This window comes from Miniopterus schreibersii (assembly GCF_964146895.1).
Source record: "Miniopterus schreibersii genome assembly, chromosome: X".
Taxonomy (NCBI): domain Eukaryota; kingdom Metazoa; phylum Chordata; class Mammalia; order Chiroptera; family Miniopteridae; genus Miniopterus; species Miniopterus schreibersii.
In genome coordinates, this window is record NC_138104.1 from 88,413,756 (window position 1) to 88,436,452 (window position 22,697).

Here is a 22,697-nt window from a genome sequence, read left to right on the forward strand (position 1 = left end):
GGAAAGCCATTGGACCACTTTGCCTTAACTTCCATACGATCGCTTCAAGTCAGGTGCATTGTACCCTTAGCTTATGTTGAGGGCCACTCTAAAGACAACTACTAAAGGGAGTTTGCTGAAGATTGACACCGTGCAGTGTCGCCCATCTGGAAAATCTATGCAGTAATTTTATTCAGATCCAAGAGCAGAATTTAGATTTTGCTTTGCTTCACTTAAAGAATTATTTCCTTTCCCCCTTATCAATAATCCAAATGATAAAATCAATTCGATTTCCTTTTATATTTTTTTCTTTTGCTTGGGCATCCAGAAAGCCCCCAGCCAAAGTATACCCCTTTTAAAAACCTTTCTAATATAAATGTATATTGTAGTCTTCCAATTCTTAGCAGGAATAAATCGCATCGCTCACTCCATGGTTTCTTATAACAGCCTTTGTCTTACTAGCTCGGTACTAAGCTGAACAGGAGCTGAATTGCCCGTGCATAGTACAAGGATTGGGGACCGTTGTAAGGCTTTAGTCACAGTGGTTCATCGGTCTTCAGTGCCCAGATTCTCAGCTCCACACACTGGACACTTTCCTCAGACCACCACTCCTTAAACCAGTAAAACAGACTTGTGCTGCTACTGCATCTCTTACCTCACTTACCCTTTACACCTCTAAAAACTCTTTATTATATGTTAGACATACAGAAAAGTTTAATCTTGAAAGGATACAGTACAATGAATTTTCCCAGTCTGAGCACACCCAAGTAATCAGCATTCTGATCAAGAAATAGAACATTACTGGTCCCCCGAAGTCCCCTTGTGCCCCTTCCAGTCATTACCCACCCTCCATGGGTAACTGCTATCTTGACTCTGAACACCATAAATTAATTTGGCCTGGTTCTGTACTTACTATAAATGGAATCATGCAGCATGTATTCTCTTGTGTCAGGTTTTTTTAAAACTCAGATTTATCCATACTGTTGGATGAAGTTGTTCGCTCTCCTTGCTGTAAAATATTCCATTGTGTGATTATGCTATAATTTATTATATGTTCTACTGTTGGTGGACATTTGGTACAAAGAATGATGCTATAAACATTCTAAAATGTGTCATTTGGTGGATATATGTAAGCATCCCTTTTGGAAAAACATCAGGGAGTGGAATTTCTGGGTCATAGGGTGTTTATGTTTTCAACTTTTGTAACTTCTGCCAAACGATTTTCCAACGTGTTGTACAAATTTACATTCCTATCAGCAAAGCATGTCAGTTCTAGCTGCTCCGTGTCCTTCCCAACATTTTGTATTGTCTTTCTCGTTCTGGTGGGTGTGCATAGATGAACTTTAATAACTGTATCAAGCCTTTTGATCTTCAAATCTGTGTGCTAATGTTTTATTTTTATTTCCTTAATCCTGGATTTTACCTATTAAGTTTTGAAATTTAGACAGTCTTATAGGTTCCTAGAATCTTCCCTTTCGTCCAGCCCTCACATCCAGTTGGTTGAAAAATAGCGTTGAACTCTGGCTAGCATGGCTCAGTTCGTTGGGCGTCCTCCCATACACCCAAAGGTTGCCGGTTCGATTCCCAGCCAGGGCACATGCCCAGGTCGTGGGCTTGTTCCCCAGTAGGGGGCGTGCTGGAGGCAGTGGGTTAATGTATCGCTCCTACAGTGGTGTATGTCTCTCTCCCTCTCCCTTCCTCTCTCTTTAAAAATCTTTTAAAAAAGAAAGAAGAAACAAAGAAAAATAGCATTGATTCTATCCTATAAGCCGTCTTGAATTCAACCTTTCCACCCATTTTCAGAGCTACTTCCTTAGTTCACAATTTCACCCTCTCCTAATGGGGCTCTTGTAAGAGTTTTGGAATACATTCCCATTCTGATCCATACCCTCTTTTCCACGCTTATTTCTTCCCGCACCAAATTGAATTCTATTTAAAAAGAAAAATATTCAAAAGTACTGAAGATGCCAATTTTTCCTCTCTTTCCATCATATGAGAAGAGGCTTTCAATTCTTTGTTGGCTTCTAAGGGATGACCGTAAGGTAAGTTGTGAGGAACTAGATTCTCACACTAGTGTCTTGATATTAACTCAAGAATGTGATTTGAACCCTGGCCGGTGTGGCTCAGTTGCCTGGGGAGCATCCTGTGCCCGAAGGGTTGCTGGTTTGATTCCTGGTCAGGGCCTATGCCTGGGTTGCAGGTCCCATCACTGGGAGGGGGGGGGGGATGCAGGAGGCAGCTGGGCGATGTTCCGCTCTCATGTCGATGTTTCTCTCTCCCTCTCTCTCTCTCCCCCCACCCCCCATCTCTAAAAATCAAAAACTCTTTAAAAAACAAAACAAAAAAGGATATGATCTGATATTCAAATGGGGACAGTGGTATTTTCTGCATATTAGCCTTCCAGGGATACAAAACCCAGTAATGGCCCAATACATATTTTGAATTCCCAAAAAGCATCATATGATTTCATGGCCCAGCAGTATGTTAACAGAAAGAAACCTGTGCCTTAGGAAATTATTAATATGAGAGATTAGCTCACAGAGTCAATTTAAGAAACTGCTTCAGTTCTTCATACCCTAACAATCACATGCATAAAACCTGGTGATTTAAGTGTAGTTAGCTTTTAATTGAAACAGTGTTCCCTAATCGCAAGAGGTCAAGCTAACCACACTTCCCTTTGTGCAGTTTAAAAAATTTCCTTATATCTGTCTGATAGTGTATTTAGTCATATGTGAGTCTATCTCCTCCCCCTCCCGCAGTAGATTGTAAGCTTCTTAAGGTCAAGGCCATATTCGGGTCCCAGTAGTAAAGGAACCTGATTACGATACGATGTTGAATTTTTTTTTTATATCTTTCCATGTCCATCCTCCAAACTCTTTCCCGTTTCTACTAATAGTAAAGAGAAATAGTTTGCTAAGCAAAGACATATGTCAGTGCTCCATAAATCCACCATGACTGCAGTCACTTAAAGAAATGAATATAGGGAAGTATTCAACAGAGAAACTTAGTCTAGGTGCAGCACGTGGGAAAGGTTCTTGGAAATTTGTGAATTAATCAGAATTCCTTGCATTCATATTTTCCTTTGTTCTTCAAAAAAAAAAAAAAATGCCTTGACAAAATAAACCAGAGCTAGAAGACAAGATTCAGCCCTTGGTAGATCATTAAATGGTTAAAGTGGTTTTTACCTCTATTTCCCCTTTTTTGGATTCTTTGTCGGGAATTCCTACCACATGCTGTTCAAGGCCCGCCACCCAGAGAACTTCTCCATCTGGGGGGAAGGGGGTCTTCCTCTTCCATTATCTTTCACAAAAACAGTATTCACTTACGCTGTTACTCCTCCAGGGTTCTGTTCTGTGACAATATGAATGTGAATGCACCTTTTAACATGTATGAATAGTATTTATATTTTAACCCCAGCCCCAAAGAATGAGAGCTAATGCTGTGAATTTTACTCCTATCTTAGTGCTTAAATTTGCAGGAAAAAAAAAAAATTGTATTTTACCTACTTGCTTCCTTCTTAAATGTAAAAAAAAAACAAAAAGAGGAAAGGTTCCTTTTGCAAATTGCTGAAGGGGAAAGACTGAAACTCTTAGACCTCTCGTTTCCCCTCATACGACAGCCTAAGAATGAAAAGTTAAAGTGACTGCTGAGTTTATTTTGTGCTATATTCGTAACAGTATTCCTGGACATGTTGGGTTTTCTTTTAAGGAATTATACCTGCACGACAGGCTGCTTTACATTAGCATAACATTCCCAGCCGCCACATCACTGTCACAGTCCTTATGTCATCGGAACCAGCTATGGCCTTGTGCAGCTTTCCCCGAATTTCACAGATGAGCCCGCATTGCTCCAGAGGGGTTAAGTGGCGTGGCCTCGAAGGGTTAACCGGCTGGCTCCAAGGGGCCGAACTGGGCTGGAGCTCTGCCTTGCTGCCTTAATGCCTCTGCTGGAACATACAGCTACGCTTGCTGAAAATTAAGAAGCTGCTTTTGATTCTGGTAGATACTCATCTCCGAGGGGGGGGGGGGAACCTGGTGTCTTCATTCGGTAGCATTTGAATATTAATTTCCCTTATCTGTTTCAACTTCGGATGACTTCCTTGTTCACTTAATTGACTGGTAATTCCTTTGTTTACTTTTTTCCAAATCTCAAGATGCCAGTCATAAGTATTAAAAAATGGTTGCATTAGCATTTAACATTTTTTTTTTTTTTTTTAAATTCGAGTATTTCAGAAAGGGGTAATTTAGGCAGGCATGTATGTAGAATTTTGCATTTTAATTAAAAAACCTCAAAATGAAATGAACCTCTGACAGTAACAGATGACTACTTCTAAAAGCCCTTGCGTTATTAGTTGATGTATGTTCAATATTTTCTTGTGGATAATAAGTCCTACGACTTGTTTCAAGAAAAGTGACAGGACTAAAACAATTAAAAAAGACAAAGCTGCTCTTTTTTAATCATTTTCTCATACATAAAAATGGGTTGTGAATTATTTCCAGAGAAGCAATTGACAAAGTATAAGTAAATCACTCTAAAGAACTAAAACTGTCTTGCTTTTTTTTTTTAATGTTCAAACCAAACCTCTATTCTTGTCCAATGATGAATTTCCTTCAACAAATAAATATTTACCAAGTATGAAATATGGACTTTATGCACTTCCTAAGGCCAAAGCATCGTGTTTAAACTAAAATTTAATATTTTCTCTCACCTCAAATACACTAAAATGAGAACATAACTTAAAAATAACTCTCCGTTGTAGCAGACTGTCCATTAATCATTCCTTAGATAATATTGGCTTTGTGAGTTTTCAAGTAGAAAGAAAAACTAATTTCTAGATTGATCAGAAAATCTGGGGACATTTATGGATTTGAAGAAAACACTAAAATCTGGCAAAACAGAAATGTTGTAACCCCTCCATCATGAAGCCAAGGGGGACAAATATTTAAACACCCTCCCATTTTCCTGTGAAAATCCTTCCAAGTGGTAAACGGCTTGATTGGGTAGATCAAAGGGTTAATTTATTTGTGATTTGAGAAAAGGCTGTGACTTCCCTTATTTTTTTTTTTTTTTTAACTGTGGTGTGTGGGAGGAAGGTAGAGAGAGGCCCCGGAATGAATTCACTAATTGGGGTTTTCACCTGCTGTGAGTCTAATAGAATACAAAGCCTTATTTGTAGCTGAAGAGGAAGGGAGATTATGCAGAGTGTCAGAATTTCTGCCTAGTTTTGAAATTCTTGTTATTTGGCACCATTTGGGAAAGGCAGACAAATAGATACAGCTTTGAGCGGTTGTTAAGGTGGACCAGGAATGCCGGTGTCATATCTGCCTGAACCACCTTCACCAGTTACCCATTTTGAGCAGGAGGTGGTTATGGGGTAGCGATAGCGCTGGCAGGCTAATAGGTACTTGGAATTCTTTCCCGTGAAGCAGCCACCGGCCTGCGAGGTTAATGAAGTGTGGCTTTATTTTAGTGAAGATGCTAAACTTCACATCTTTTTAGATGTTTCGGGTTGATATAGGTGGCTCTGTGAAGCTTTGAAAAATCTTATTAAAAGAAAACTACACGAGAGTAAGGCCGAGTTTGACTTTATCTGGAACCTGTTTGGTGAAATCTCTGGGATAGATGGCAGCTGGCTCAGAGAGCTTCCCTCGGCCTGGCTTAGGCAGCCTCCCTGCAGGGGAAGGGCCTGGAAAAATAGGCTTTTGTGTGCATGTGAAGTGCTCTGTGTCTGAATGTAGAGGCCTCTTCATTTACTGGTTAATGCAGAGTGACTGGATAGTCTTATATCCAGAAGATGCTGGTTTCACATTGATCTCGAGGGATTGTTATACATATTTTAATGAGTATACCATGGTATTTGCCCTAACTAGCAATGACTCACCATCATTGTAAGCATTTGTTAGATGGCTGATTCACTGTTCATGGCTACTACTCGTACTATGCAAAGAGAAACATGGAATCCTTCTGTGTTTACTGGATATACAAATGTTGAAACCTTACTATAAAATATGCATTATGCTCAATCAAAGCAATATCTATATTCCAAATGGATTTTTATAAAATAATGCTGGTTATGCCTATGGTTGGTTAGGGAACAAAAAGCAGTTCAGACAGAGACTCTTGGAACTAGAGGGAAGCTGGACCCTCGGGGGCAGTGAAGTCCCTCAGGGCTGTCCCCAGGCAAGTGCCCAGTGCACACCATTCCCTGTCTTTTTCCTTTCCCTTTCTGCTCCTCACTTGACACTGGCAAAATCAGGCTAACATTGAAACCGCAAGCAACCTAAGAGGAAGATGGATGTTTGTGGAAGTTCGGAGCATCCTGGCCTCTGCCCTTCCCCCTTCACACCCCCCACGAGAATGGTTTATCCAAACTCACGACCCCACAACACGGACATTTCAGACTGACGGCTCCAAATCAGACAGCTTCCCTCTGAGCTCTGGACTTAGATGTCCAGCTGCCCCTTGGATCCCTTCGCTTTTACGTCACACTGCCACCTCAAGCTCATCACATCTTCTGATCCTCTTGCCTAAACCTATCCCCTCCTCCTGAAATTCCTAGCTTGGTGACCATTACTCATCCAGCCTTGCGAGTCACTCTAGAAGAGTGATCTTCAACTTCGGCTGTGTATTAGAATCACCCCATGAGCCTTAAAAATCCCAGTGCCCAGCCCTAGCAAGTTTGCTCAGTGGTTAGTCAGCCCGTGGACTGAAGGATCCCGGGTTCTATTCCAGCCAAGGGCACACAGCTTGGTGGCAGGCTCGATCCACGACCAGGGCCAGGGTGTGTGTGTGGGGGGGGGGGCAACCAATTGATGTGTCTCTCTCATATTGATGTTTCTCTCTCTCTATTTCCCTCCCTCCCTCCCTTTCTTCCACTCTCTCTGAAAAGTAACAGAAAAAATATCCTTGGGTAAGGATTAAAAAGAAAATCCCAGTGCCCAGGGCTAATTAAATCAGAATCTCTGGGTGATGAGACCCAGACATCTGAATTTTTAGTGCTCCCCAGGTGATTCCACTGGTGGCCAAGTCTGAGGACCATTGCCCTTGGTCTTCCCTCTCTTACATTCATACATCCAATCAGTCAAGACTCCTGCAGTTTTTACCTTATTTTATTATTTCTCCACTCTCTCTGCCACTACCATCTTTCAGGTCCTCCTCATATTGCAGTCACCGTGTATCTGGCCTCCTAATTCCAAACTTTTCTGATCCAGGCCCACACCATCGCCCAAGCAATTTTTCAAAAGGACAAATCTGACAGAGCCACAACTTATGCTTAAATTTCTTCTCTAAAAGGCTCCCACATACCTTTCATGATACAGGTCAAACTCTGGATCATCAGACTAGGTCCTTCTCAATTTGCCCACCTACCTTTCTAATCTCCACCTTGACATTCTCTCCCAAAGACCAAGCAGAGCATTGAAGGTCTTGGAAAGAAGGCACTTGTGGCCTCTTTACCATCACTCCAGCTGTTAGCACCATTCATAATTGTTGATTTCCTTTATCCCCAATAGTAAGAAGCTCCTTTTGGGCCACAGAAGAGGCTTCTAGAAATATCTGGCCAGTGAATGAGCCTAGTCTCCTTTTCAGCTCCAACAGGTGGAATGACCTTCTCCCTCCATCAGTGGTCCACACTCAGCATCCTGTCTAGTGCCTGAGAGGGTGGCTTTGACTGGGTGGGTCCCTGTTTGGTCAGGGTCCTGGGAAAAACAGACGGTCCGTTCAGAAGTGGTACTTGAAAAGACTATAATGAAAAGGCTGTTTACAAAATCTGGTCAGGGTAGGGGAAGGAACAAGGGCAGAGGGAGGGAATGCTTTAAGGAACCTGGAGAATGCCCTTGCTGTAGAAATGACTGTCCAACAAGACTTGTGGGTAAAGGAACTCGGCTACCGCCAAGCTCAAGGCCAACAAGAAGGAACTTGGAGAATAGATACCCAAGTAGCTCCCTCCTCCTGCCCTTTCATTTCTTGCTATAGGCCTTTCATCAGTGCCTCCCATTGGCAGAAAGCAAAGGGAAGCCAAAAGGCAAGAGAGCCTGATTGATGCCATCCGCAGAGGTCCAACCTCCTGGGGCACAGAGCGAGTGGGGAGGGCAGAGAATAGAGCTGGAGGGGAGAAGGGGGGGATGCCCAGCACAGTCCCTTAGGTCGGAGAGGTCTTCATTTTTCTAAAGTACCTACAACATTTAAGTGGTTCAAAGACTGCAGTTTGGGATATAGAAAAATGTATGGGGGCCCCTTCCTAGACTTTATCCCATCTCATTCCTTCCTTACCCCTATTTCACTCTCCTCTGCTCTCAGCCAGCAATGAGGTTGCTTATGAGCACACAAGAAAAATACAGATCTTACCCCACAATAAAAGAAGTCACGTCTCGCCATGGCAGAGTGGCTAAGAGCATGGGCCTTGAAGCCAGACTACCCACTTCCAACCCTTGCACTGCCACATTCTAGCCGCGGTACTGGGGACGAGTGCCTCATGGTAGGTTCTGGAGGCAGGGTTTCAACTTAAGTGTTTTTCTGGTGGCAAAGCCCTCACACTCCTTTCATGCCTGGGTTCACATCAAAGCAGTAATAATAAGAAGAAAGGCTACTATAAATAAGCAATTAATGGAATATCATAGATGGCATCACTATGTAAATGAAGATATCTAAATTATGTTCTCCTCTTAATGCCTTTCCCTGATAAGCAAAATTCATAAGCTAACTGAAATTGATAACAGTCGCTGTGATGCCCATGTCATTTCTTAATAATCCTTTCAGTATTTAATTTCTAAAATAACATCAAGATTCGGGAACAAATCTTCAAGTGCCTATAACTCTAGTTTTAAAAAGATCTTAAAAATGTATTTTTGAGGATTGCCATCTGTCAAATTTAAGAAAAAATCTGAATAGTGATTTATTTTCCTTTTTTTTTTAAAAGAAGTGTTCCTAGTCGTTTTCTAACTGGACCCTGAGAAAATAGATGAGCTCTTATATTTTAGAGAAATATATCAGAATTCTTGAATCTTGAGAAGGTACCTTAAAAGTGTCAAACAATCAACCAACCAACCAACCAACCAAAAACCAAGAAAGGGAGAGAATGCAATGCCAACTCACCACACAGGGGTTGCAAAAATCTTTCTTTGACTGATTTCTAATATTTGCAAGTGCCCATGCTGCGACGTTGGTGTCTTTTCACCGAAACAAACATAACAGTATTTAAGTGATTTGCCACATTGACACAGGGATTACGTCACTGGTCAATTGCAAAGGCCACGACTTCCTCATGGCAGAAGGCTTGTCCTCCTGCAGTCAAGGAGAGGGGCAGACCTAGAATCTACACTTGGACCAAGGGACTCTGTGACCCAAAGCGAATCCAATCCTCGTGTGCACCCCTCGGACTGGAATAGCAGCTGCCTCCACAACTCACTGGCTCAGAATCGCTAAAACACAACACTAACGGATGCCTCAGTTTACCAGGCAAAATCCAGAAGAAGTGCTGTATTTGCTTTAAAATAGCAATACCAACCATACCTATGCGCACATGTCTTTAGTGACAACGTTTACATTTTTGTTTGGTTTGTCAGGGTAGGAAGAAACTTGGCACCCCCCTTTCGTTCACGTACTTTATTTTTCGTCTCTTGCACCGTGCTTGTAGCAGACAGTAAAAGATTGATGTCTACAAAAAGGTAAACATTAGTAACCATGTACCCCAGGAAGCACCAGCTCATCATTTTCTTTCACTATAAATATTCATTTTTTTCCTTTTACTGAAAATAAATGCAATGCATACTCATTATAAAAAATAAAATCTGAAAGTATACAATAAAAAAAAAAAAAAGATTGATGTCTAGAGCCCTTTCAGCTCTACGGGGGAAATGTTGAGCCAAAAAAAAAAAAAAGAGGATATTTAGAAAGAAAAAGAAGCATATGTTGAACTCCAAACCGAGGTGGCATGAATCAACCAGAAGAGAGTGGAAAGGAAATGGTTGAAAGAAGAGAAGCAGGCCAACAAAATAAATGGACAGAGAGAGAGGGGCCAAGGAAACCAGGAGGGGAGTTTATCTTCAGATACTCTTTGGGCTCTAATTGAAGATATGTGGAGGTTGCGAAAAATTCTTGTGCTAATGGAGGCTTTCTTCCCTTCGGAATATTTCCAAGCTTGAGATAATTTTGCCTAGTTAATCTGTGTCATCCTATTGCAAATGCGAAGATGTGAAATGCTGGAATTCTCTAGGCCCCGTAACTTTTCCAATCAAATCTCCCATTGGAAATGGCTTCCTTTTAGATTTCTCTAAAAGATTACTCAAAGCTCAAACCTGCCACACCACCGGCGCTGGCGGTTCATTTCCAGAGTCTATCCCGGTGGTTCTCAGGCTTCTCAGCGTGCCCCGTTTCTGATTCGTACTGGGGCCTGGGAATTTTCGTTTCCAAGGAAATTCCCAGGTGATGCTGATACTGCCGGTCCCAGGACAACACTTGGAGAACCGCAGCTGTGCCACAAACACACGTGCAAATGCTCCTTAGGCAGCCCGTTGAGCTCGTGATGAGTGTAACCTGAATTTCAGGTCCTTACAGCCTCGCTACTTTAATCTTCAGGTTTTTGGGGGTGGGGGTGGGGGGGGTAAGAATTATGCTCGTGATTTTTCTGTTTCATTCTCTAAAAAGAAAACTGAGCCCCCACACTTAATGATCTTCGATGAGGTCATTTGCACCTAGGTCATTTATTTCGACAACAAGTAGTCTTGCTGGAGATTTTAAGGGGGTGCCAGCAGGGCGGTGTGTGGCTTCCAGGTTCCTGGGACTACCTTAAATCCCCTCCTCTGCCTGCCTTTTTCTTTTTCTCTTTCTCTTTGGTTTCCGCTCGGAAATCCCCTAGTGCGGGGTCTGCGGGAGTCCGGCTTCCCGGGTCCCCAGTTGGGGGCGGAGCCTGGCGCGGCCCCGCCCCGTCTCCCCGCAGCGCCCGCTCCCCGCCTGCCCCGTCGCCGCCCGCCGGCCCGCCCGCCAGCCCGCGCCGGCTCCTCCGCAGTGCTTTCAGCTGCGAGCCTGGGCGGCGGCGGCGCTCGACTTTGGGGAGCCCGGCGGCTCCGGGAAGCTCACTCCTCCGCTCGCCCTCCCCCGACCGCGCAGCCCTTGCAGCCATGAGGGAACAGCTGAAAGGGTAAGTGCCTCGCGGGCCCCCTCGGATTCCCGCAGTCCCGTGCACTTGTGGCACGAGCAGGGGGCCAGCCCAGGCGGCCCAAACTTGGGTAGGCGCGGCGGCTGGACCCCGGCTCCGGGCGTCGGGGAACGTCCCCCGCGGGTCCCCGGCGGCGCGGCTGCAGGTGCGCCCCCGGGGCTTCCCCTGGCGCCGGCTCGCGGGGAGCTCCCCCTTTCCCCTGGCTTTGGGACGGGCTCGGAGAGAAAAAAAAAAAAAAGGTGATTTCTCACCGTACCCGGAGGGGGGACAGTGCGTTCCCCACGCGGGGACCGGGGCCGCTGGAGCCTTTTGCTCCTTCCCGGGCTGCCTGGTGGACGCGAGCCAGGCAGGCTGCTCCGAAATCCCGGCGACCTCGCCGGAGGAAGGGGCGCGCGCCTCCGCCGCCCGCCGCGCCGCAAGTGCCAAAAGGTCAACTTTCTGCCTGATTTCTTCCGAGGATTCCGACTGACATTTCCCCCGCTGCATTTTCTCCCGTGTCCGCCTCGTGCCCCAAGACTTGCAGAAATCAGGAGAGAAAGAAAAGGCCGTTGGGAGGCTAGAAGTCAAGGATTTGACACGGGACCGAGGGTGTTGTTTCCTTTGCCCTCTGGGCTTGAGCGGGGAGTCATTTCTCAGTGTCCTTTTCTCGCGTTTCTCCAGGTGTCTCGAAGCAAAGTTTGTCATTTCCGAGCCGATCGTAGCAAGGAAAAGGGCAGGACCCGGTTTGTCTCAATAAAATGCTGAAGTTAAGTTGGAAGCTTAAATCAAAGGGGTTTAGTTGCCCGAGGGAGGCATATTATTAATTATAAAACGCTTTCACGTGGGGAAAAAAAAAAATCCGTCTGATTTAAGTGGCGAACCAAAGTGTTTAAGTGAAATCTACATTCTTCTTTGGCCAACAAGCTCTTCCCGGTCTCTCTGCTTCTATATTCCTGCCACCTCTCCTTGTCACCCCTCATCACCCTTTCTTGGTTCGCTTAGCTTTTTAAAATTTCCTTGTGCCAAATCCCCTCTTTGGAGGATACAGTTGTTCTTGGAGAAGCTGGAAGAGCAAATGAAACAACAGGGTTTTATGAAAGGTCTCTGACCCTTGATCACCGTGGAATTGGTTTCAGTCATCATTGTTTGATCTTGGATTGGACGCGACCCTGAAGTGAAATTGCTTTGGCCAAAGTTGAGGGTGGGTGGGAATTCAGCCCTGAAAAGCAAATAGAACCGAGGACGAGTAACAGCTGGAACAGTCACCCATGCAGTCATCCTTTGCCCTGGCTTGAGCCAAGCAGAATAAAATGCTGAATATCCCAGGGTAAAGAAATGGGGACTAGAATAGGATTTCTGATGCTTTGATTGACACCCACCTCTCTAAACCCCCTTTCCACAGTAGCAGAAACTTTTAAATATATTTTCCCATTCCCACCCTGCCAGTATTCCAGCAATGCAAGCCAAGTTCAACATTCAGATGGAAATGCCAAGGTTCCTCTAGAAAGAGTCTGATCCCCAGATTAAAGGGAAATGATTTTGTGTGTGTGTGTGTGTGTGTGTGTGTGTGTGTGTGTGTGTTACAGTGTATCAATGGCCTCCAGATTATATATGAAGCCAAACTCTAATCCTCTGCAAATCGCAAGAGAACGCTACCTTTTTATATTGCTGCATAGCGATTAGTTTCTTCCCTGGGAAGTAATGGAAAGCTGTTTTGTTTTTTTAAAAAAAGGCAACTGTTTGGACTATTTTCACTACCAAACAACAGTGGTGGCAGAAGAAATCTTATTTTAATTAGGCAACTGCCATTTCCGGCAAGAGCAGTAGAAATATGTTACTTTTTATAAGTGTTTAATGTTTGTTTTTAAGAAACTAAAACAATTTCAATAAGTGTGATTATTCCAGCACTGACAGCAGGAACAGCTCTGAGGCGGTTATAATAACCTTGCACACTACTTGAAACTGAAGAAGGTGAGAGAAAATTTCAATTGTATGGTAGGAAATTAGGTCAGCCCTGGGCTCAGTAGGGTAATGCTTTAATTTCTTATTATTGACAAGTAGGTATTGCCGGGGTCTTTTGTTACATCCAGTGATTTTTGTATTTTCATTTGCATCAGGATCCTATCACAGCCTCAAGGAAAAGGGAAAAGAGATTAGAGGTTTTTGTAGTTTGTACACATTGTAAAAAAGAGGGGAAGTCAGAGTTTGCAGGCTGTTCAGAGAGGCATATCTGATGTCAAGCTTTGGAACCAGCACGGCCAAATCGATAACATTTTTTAAAGATTGAAAGAGTGTTTTAAGGATGATTTGTGAAGCCAGTCTCTGTGTTAATGGACACGTAGAATTTTGATCTATGCTGAACATCAGTGTTCTCAGGAAGACTGAACAAAGATATACCCACTAACGTGTGAACAGGTTTCAGAATTTCCTTTCTGGTTGGCCATGATGTATAGGGAATGCGTCTCCACTAGGAAAAGTGAAGTGCGGAAAAGAGACAGTTCCCAAAAATAGTACCACCCACCCTTCCACCACCACCTCCCCAGCACAGCATATTTTTCTATATTGTGTGTATATTCCAGGTAAACCTGAGCTGCTTCTCATGGAGTTACTGACAATTCTCTACTGTTTTTGAGGACAGATACAGAGTAATAAATAGAGCTGTAAAATCTGTACTGGTCACAAACAAACAAAATCTGGTTTGTCCTGTAAGGTGCAGTACGGATATGAGTTATGCAGATATGTGTTTAGCAGTTCATCCTGCCCATGTTCATCTTTCCTATTTGGGGGGTTAAATAGTGTCTCACTGGGGTTTAGAATTCACCACAGGTTGAAAATACCCACATATAGTGAAGTGAATATTTTGTTTATAATACAGTTACCAAAAAATCTGCTCATTTCAGCTACCTTACCAATCATGTTTAGTATTAAGTGATTAAAAGATGGCTTTTCTAGTTTAGAGGCTTAGTCACACCCCTTATTTTTTCTTCTTTCCACTGTGCTCACCTCCTTTGCTTGGTACTGGTTTGCAGTTGAAGTGAAACTAAGACTGCAAAGGTGAAATATAAGTCTGTTTTTCTAGTTACTTTGTATTGCTTAAAAATAAAAGGGTTGTGTGTTGGAGGGGAGGAAGGTAAAAGCAGATTGGCTTTGGAATTTGTTTGAGGTCACTTACCTAGGTTATTCAAGTCCCCCAGAATCGCAGGTACCTGGGAAGAGTACCTGGAAAGGACTAGTACCTGGTACGCACAATGGGGGATAGAAGTCAGGCCTTAACATTTCTTCCATCTTCCAGTAAAGGAAATTTCAGTTTAGTTAAGGGCTGTTGGATTAAAAATAATTTCTAAAATCCTTCTCATCATCTTAACCACTAGAATAAATTTCTTCAATAAAGGGAGAAATGCAAGTATATCTGCAGTCATGAAGGGTTTTGGGGGGAGGGAACTGCATGAAGCCCTCATTCACTCTATGTGGGATTCTCCTGTCACTTGTATGCAAGTCTCCCTTTTCTGTTGGAATTGCATTTGGTACAAGACATTTCTTGCCCATGTTCCTCTGATATGAAGTCCATTACAGATGGTGGCTTTTCAGAGTGACTCTCTCTGTCTGGTTGGGTTTATCAGCTCAGACAGACATTTTTCTGCCCACCCACTGAAGATACTACAGTCTACCCACATGTCACGGAGATGGGACGCTATTTGTACTCGGTTTGTGCAATAAGGGCCTGCACATGTGACACAGGTGCTTTTCCCCGCTTCTCTCTCCGTCCCTCCCCTGTGCTCACATAGGCGTGGGCCTTTGGCAGTGCAGGTACCTGAATGCAGGGTGGTGTCAGTAGCAGGTAACCTTTTCCTTGCTGGGCCCTCGTGTGCAGAATTGGGACACAATCACTTTGCGAGCTAAAAAACACCCAAGAACAAGCACCACTTTTTTTCTACGGAGCTGCAAGCCGCAGCCTCCTTGTGCTGTGCATATCAACTACCAGTCCCGCCCATCCCTTGTCCAGATCCTACACCAGCCTGGGCCTGGGGCTTCCTAAACGCCCCTAGAAGCGTGGACTGCAGCCTCCGCTTCTTGCTCTGAGACTTGGATGTCATTCTGGTACGTTACCTCCGACCAAGAAGCCCCTGTCACGCTCCTCAGATGCGAACTGTCTCTGCGGAAAAGTAAAACACAAATGAACATGTTTGGAAAAGACTCAAGCAGCCCTTCCCGAGCGAACGCGATCGTGTACATTTCTTTCCGTAGCCTTCGCTGTTCAGTCTTTAAATGGGAAATATCAGAGGCATGGTCTTTGAAGTCGTACGGTTCGGGGAATTTCCACATGTTTTTGTGACACGATTGTATTTTATTTGTCAGCCCACAATAAACGTTTCTCCGCTTTATTTTTTTTAAAAAAAAACAGGAAAATCACACTTGAGTGTTGGGTTTTGCTTTCTACGAAAGGCCTTAGGCTTGGCTGGCTTTACCTACGTTCTAATCAACTGATAAAAGGTTTGTTTTTAGTGGCCACTCATTTGGGGGCCACGTAATAACCAAAATAACCGGGTATGGGATCGAACACTAGAAGTGCCAGTCACTTCTTTATATCAGCTAATCCAGGTGAGCAGGCTTGCCTCAAGTTTCACAGCTAGAAGGACACAGAGCCAGAATCCAATCCGAAGATTTAAAACCCACGCTGAGATCGCTTGACATTGTTGCTCCCCAAACTCCTCTTTCCACATGAGGCCTCCGTTTCTGCTCCCCTTGAAATGCCCACATTTAAGCCAGTTCTCTTCTATCCATCTCCACCCTTCCCCAAAGATTATGAATAGGCTCTGAGTACGAGGCCCGAAATGTCATTCAAGGCTGCATTTAATGCATCAAAGCCAGTCATGTAATCCCTGAAAACTGGAAATATGATGCTATGGTGATTTATGTAGATGGGCCAAAGTAAGGAAAAGTATATGTAGTTATCTCTCCCGGGTTTATTCATGTAATTGAAGGAAGAACAAGGGTGTTTTGTTCTTTCTAGTGGCAGGAGCTGGTAGCCGGCAACCACACTTTATCTAAACTTTAAGAAATGGAAGAGAGCTGTGAATGCTTCATTCAGGCCCAAGTCAATATAGGAAAAGTAATGGGAAGAGGGGAGGTATGATATAGTAGGCAGGCAGTGGATGGATGCTAAGCCGAAATGAAATACGGCTATCACGGATGGGAAATCTGGCCCTGGAGAAAGGGGTAGAAAAGCGGCAGGGGCAGTTTATTTATTAAACTGATGTCCAGTAGCTCTCTGACAGAGTCGAATGCCACTTGTCAGTGTCCTTGCTGAATGTTTCCCATCGGACAGGTGAAGAAATCCTGATTTTCTGTTATTGATTACATAACAAGGTCATTGTATTGTAACAGAAGTGCACCTGACTTGTGGGTGCAGAAAAGAAACGAATTCTGGTTACCAACTAATGTCCATCTTGCTTTGCCTCTGGAAGCAAAGGTAGGGGCTTCTCTGCTTGTAAGATAAACACTCGACGCCACAGGATGAAAGTCCTTTGAAGTAAAGATGCCGAATGATTCCCAAGCAAACCAGGCCTTCCCCCCCCCAGCCCCCCCCCCCCCACGCCCGGCCTTTTCTCTACTACCCATTATAAATTCTAAAGTCTCTCTTTGTGTTTTATGTTTTAGCCACGAGACCCAGACAACATGCTGGGACCATCCCAAAATGACAGAGCTCTACCAGTCTTTAGGTAAGGACACGGCCATGTTTCTCAAAGCAGATTGTTGTCCTTAATGTATCACTAGATTGTTGAGAGGGTGAAAATGACTCCTTTCTATCCCCAATTGACTGTCAGCTTTCTTTTTTTCAGAGGTTCCTTAAAAATAACTTTTAGAATTTCACTGATTCCTGAAAATTCAATATACCTGAGTGAGCCAAAAGGTCTTCTAGTTTCCTTTGAGCCTAAAAGGATAGAAGAAAATACCTGCAATTTATGGCAGTTTTTCCCCCACCAAGAGAGAAAACTGTTTGGAGTTGCTCTTACTGATTTCTTACTTGCAAAACCAAGACATTGTTTTTGCCAAACCAGGAATGTTGTGTAAAGGAATTTTCTGCACTCTTTCCAGTGCTTATAATTCCTAAGCCTGTCAGGTCATTAGTGTGAACATTTAAATGACTTCTCTCCTATGGCTTGTTTTGTGTTTGTGTGAGAGCCTGACAGTTCTTTTTCCCCTCATAACTTGGAATTTTTGAAAAACATATACACAGCCTCCAAATAAGGGGGAAACAGCAATCCTTTTCATAATTGAAAAAGATCAATCATTTAAGATCTGTCTGGAGTGATCTGAAATGCATTGTTACATCTTAACTAATTGTTGTTATTGCTGCTTTCAAATCCTTACCCGAGGATATTTTTTTCCATTGCTTTTTCAGAGAGAGTAGAAGGGGGAGAGAGAGAGAGAAACATCGATTGGTTGCCTCCCTCATGTGCCCCAACCTGGGCCTGGGATTGAGCCTGAGACCACGGTACATGCCCTTGGCTGGATTCGAACCCGAGACCCTTCAGTCTGCGTGCTGATGCCCTAACCACTGAGCGAAACCAGCTAGGGCCGAGTCTGCTTTATTGTGAATGGATATATTTACAGATAAAAATGCATGAGGTGAACTCTTTGGATTTCAACTTACGTGACAAAGCCCATGGGAATCAGGATGCTTCAGCGTAAATTCTGTACACGTAAATGAATGTTGGGTTTATATGTGTATCTGTCTGTGCCTGTCTGTAGCTATGACTGTCTTTCTCTCATAGGTTCCTATTAGTTAATGAATTGCAGCTATAGAGACACTAAGGAAGGGGGTAGGAGATGTTAGCCAAAAAAATAGTTTTCCTAAACTTTTTCTACTTAAAAATGACATAAGTTTTTTCCAGAAAATCTGAAAAATGCAAATAAAAAGCATGGAAAAGAAAAGAAGTCACATCATTCTAGCCAGACACATCTATTACATTTCAAGTAATATTATGTCATTTCAGTCTAGCCTTAAGCTTTAAATCTCTTTAAAATTTAAAGAAAATTTGGATCAGCTAAATTTTAAGTGCTGCATTTCCAGCCCCTACAGAATGTTTCTGGCTTATAATGCCGCACTGTCTATACCACAGGTAGAAAACGGGAACGCTTATATTTTGGCAAATGGGAAAATGAAGAGTTCATCTGAAGTGGCTACTGGCTGTGCTGGGGGAGCTGGTAGTCCCAACCCAGTGCCCTCAGGACTTCGGATTTTTCAGGAGAAACTAGAAATCTGTCAACAAAGAGCTAATTTCATCCTGTCCGTGGGCCTCCTGCTTATAGCCTGGCTTACACAGACTCAGCCCACTCCTCATTTCCACACTGATCCCAGTGATCTCTAGTTGTAATCTTTTAATTTACTTTTATTTTTAAATGATTACTATTGTAGAGTTAATACTGTTTCATAGTTTTTGAGTTTAAAAATATACACGAGCTAACAAATGAAAAAAGAAAAGACAAGCCATCTATAACCCACCTTGACAGTTAACCAACATTTCATAATCTAGTAGATGTCTTCAAAATTTTCTTTCCATACGTACCTTTTTACAAAAGTTTGATCATTCCGTTTTCTAATCAGCTTTTTTTTTTTTACCTAAACGTAGTGTACCATGGCCATATTTCCATTTCATTGCATTGTATTCTCTACCAGCTTGCTTTTAATTACTCCGAAATGAGAAATCACAAATACGGTTGATAAAAAGCTAATTGTGAACTGTCGATGAGTAGGTGTTTGTACCTTCAATAGGAATTAATTACACTTTTATCATATATCTAAAGTTTTTTCAGTAGGTCGAATGTGATGGTAAATTCAAAGCGTACCAGTGATCTGGCATCATTTGTAACTGGGCAAATCACCTGACTTTGGAACATAATGGAATTTTACAGTTGCAGGGGAATTTAGAGCTCATTTATTAGCAACTTTTTCTTGGATGAAATCAACTTTCTTGAGAGAATAAAATACAGCCATCATAAGTATGTGGTCAATTCCAACCCCCTTGGAAATTCTGGTTTTTGCTATGCTAACAACAAACATTTTAGAAATGAACTAGGTGTCGAATTTGCTTTTCAGCTTTCAGAACCAATATTCCAGTGGGGGTTTTTTTGCAATCAAATATTACTTTTATCCAGTGGTGACTTATCATATAACATGGCCATTTATTGAGAGTCTCCACTGCGTGTGCTGCACATGTAACATGTCAGCAGCCATGGTGCCTGGTGGATGGTTTCCACCACCGTATTGCACAGGGCGGTGAAGTCAGGCAGAGAAAGCATCTCAGGACTGCACAGCTCTGAGGGACGACGCTGGGATCTGTCCTGGGTCTTCTGTTATTTCACTTATCTCATTGAGTTTATTAACTTAGCAAAGCATGTCCACGTAGGTTGCTGTGCACCTGCTGCAAATATGCAGAGATTGACGTTTTACCTATGGGTAGACAGTTACTGCAATGGTATTTCTGGAACAAATCGTTGCATTTCTAGCAATAGTATGGTGAGCACTCCTCCTTTCACTATTGCTGGGGGCACATGCAATGACTGATTTAGTGTGTCATGTGTCTACATCCCTCAGACAACCTACAACATTAAGTACCATCACCGCCCTTCTCACCCCCAAATTATGATGCTTCAAAGTTAAAATATAAGCATAACGTACTGAAAAGAAACCTTTTCTTTCCTTTTGCTTTTTATATATTGGCTTCTATCTTTCCTCAAGAGGTATCCCTTTAGGTCTAAGTTGTTCTTGAGCTGGATGAGATGGTTGGAAGCCTTCAGTTGCACTCAGTTCACGAAAGGTCTCATGGAAGCAAAGCTGGTGTTGTCTGGTGTGTTAAAGGGTTTAGGCCGTACTTAGTAGGTCCCTTTCCAAATAGAACCTGAACCTGTCTGTGGTGACATGTTGAAAATATCAAGATGTGGCCTCTCCCCACCATACCCATCCACTTCAGACGTATTTCTACCGTGGAAGCTGTGATTTTTTGACAATATGCATGAAATGTTACACATTCCTAAATATGCCCACTTCTGAGGAGGTTTTCATAGTCTGATTTGCCAGAATGCCCAACCGGCCTATTCAACATGCTCTCTTACCTGCCTTGACCCCAAAAGCATTCAAGTGTTGTGTGGTGTGTATGTGTGGGAGGGGGCAGGGTCCAAATAGCATAGTATTGTGTGCCAAGAACACTTTGTAAGGACTGAAAAAGTAGCACTTGAGCATTAACTGATGGAAGATTGTGCTGTTATTTGAAATGTTAATATTGGAGATCTCTAGTTAATAGCATTCCAGCTGATTTTCTTTTTCATTCTTCTTTCCCCAGTTTTCTACAGTCAATTTATATTGTTTACAATGACATATATAGCAAAAAAGTGTCATCGTCAGAAGTCCCTACCCCATTCCTCTGTGTCCCTGCAGTTGTAGTTCATTAATCAATGAGCCCCTGTAACAGAAAGCTACCATAGCTACATACACACACACGCACAGAATTGAAGTATCTTGATCCCCATAGACTTTCTCAGGTAAACTTAAACACGAACAGATCGTCTCACGTGTTGTCACTCTCTAAATATGTCCATTCACAAAAAAAGCAGACTTAAAATTTTTGTGGTAGAGAAGACATGGCTAACTTTTTTGAATTAAACAAAATGTAAAAGAATTCATTTCAGATTATCCTCAACAGATCCAAAATGTGTTTGTTTGTTTTTTAGTGAGTTTTTATCAAGTGTTAAAAAATAATTTGTTTTTCCCCTTACTGTTAGGCATTGTCCCAATTCAAGAATTTCCAAGTTATGAGGGGGAGAGATTGTCAGGCTCCCACACGTACACACAACAAAGCATAGTAAAGAAATAATTTCAGTGTTTACAATGACGACCTGACAGTCATTAGGAATTTGAACGTTGGAAGGTCTCCAGAAAATTTTTTACGCAACATTAACAGTTTGGCAGAAGCATTGTCTTGTTTTCACAAGAAAGAAACCGATAAGAGCAACAGGAAAACAGTTTTCTTCCCCCATTTTTTTCTGACCGCCCTCACTGTGGTGGTGTGAATGGTATGTAAAAAAAAAAACACAAAGTTTCCCATATCTATTTTTAGGTGGGCCTTAGTATCCTCTTGAAAACGAGGGTATTGGACAAAAGTGTCTTAAGAATTTTGTGTTTTTCTCTTACTCTGGGCTGAGGTGGGGCAGGTTGCTTCCCAAACTTGCTGTGATCATAATTTTTCAAGTAGTACCTTTGGCTGACGCTGCAGACAAATGGGTTTCTAAAAGTTGAATCCTTCCTATTTTTAAAAATGCGGATTCTGGGAAAACAAACAACAGGCAGGGAGAAGATTCTGCCCCTCCCTGTCCTACAGGCAGGGTGAGACAAGCTGTTATCAGGTAGGGAGAGTCTGGGGATACTCCCCGCCAGCCCGCTGGGCCATACTTTGGGCGGGAGAAGCCTTACTCATGTCTTTGGAGTTATAATGTGCTCAGTTCACGAGGCACATTTCAGGTTTCTTTCAGCATCATTACAAATGGATCGGAAAGATCGTCGTTCCGATGGGTTATCTTGGTGATTTAAAACGTAAAGCTCTTTAAGGCTCCAAAAGGCATTTGCAAAATCAGTATATGTTAGTAACGTGTCCTGGAATTTATTTGGAAATACTTACATAGTGTTGATTTATGTGAAGTGCCATTGTATGATTAAAAGCCTGTCATTTTCTCACAATTTATGTTTAGGTTCTTAAGTGCATCACTGAAATTTTAAGTAAACTTTTTTCCCCCAGCACCATTTATCCCCCCATCCCCTCTTCCACCAAGGCAATATTTTTTACAAAGCCCCCTCCCCCCACACATATAATATGTAGGTGCTGCTTAAAAGTACTTAATAAATACAATAAAATCTTTATGTAGTGCCCTCCGTGGCTCCATTCTGAACCACAATATGAGGTGTTTGCATTAGTGATACCAGCAATACAGCCCAGAAATAGCAGTTTGCGAAGGAGACACATAGGGAAAAAATAGGGTAACGTGAAGAGAGAATCATTAAGCCTCAGGAGGTTATCTGGCTCTATTTCAAATCGTTTTCTAAAAACTCGATGTGCTGTATGATCTGGCATTACTTAACCCAATTTCCCTTTCCTTCCTCCGAGCCCCTTTAGCCCTCAGTTTTCTTCTCTGGGGTATTGGTTCTCCTGCAGTTCTGGAATTCTTTAGAAGGATCTAGCCCCTCTTATCTGTTGCCCAAGGTTTGGAACTTTATCACGTTCACCCAAATGATGCCAAAGCTCTAAATTTTCAAAAATGGACTTACGGATGTTTTAGGAAATCTCAGGAAAAGTGGCCTTAAAAACCCCTATGATCTGAAGGCAGCGCAGCGCCGCGTGGCCCTGAACCTCACGTCTGTTGCCTGAGAAGAGCTTCAGGACGTGAAAATGAGGCTTTAGTTTTCGGGTCTGAGGCTGGTGTGATCCTTCAGCAGTCTTAGTTAAAAGGACTAGTTAAGTCCCAGTTAAAGTCAAGAAGCTAAGAGCTTCTTCAAGGTGCACGAATACCATTATTAATAAATAATCGCACC

General features: G+C 42.8%; 1 protein-coding gene across 11 annotated transcripts in view; it reads left to right on the plus strand.

The window, feature by feature from the left end:
• Nucleotides 1-22,697, plus strand: part of DMD (dystrophin) — a gene marked incomplete at its 3' end in the record, with an annotated part of 1,946,774 nt that overhangs the window by 1,802,139 nt on the left and 121,938 nt on the right. For 6 of the 11 annotated variants that reach the window (XM_081125527.1, XM_081125528.1, XM_081125524.1 and 3 more), the window contains one exon: nt 16,772-16,833. In XM_081125527.1, coding sequence (XP_080981653.1) covers nt 16,772-16,833 — 62 coding nt within the window. Of the gene's footprint in view, nt 1-10,838; nt 11,117-16,771; nt 16,834-22,697 lie in introns of those variants that run through there. The other 5 variants (XM_081125525.1, XM_081125533.1, XM_081125526.1 and 2 more) reach the window with 3 other exon arrangements.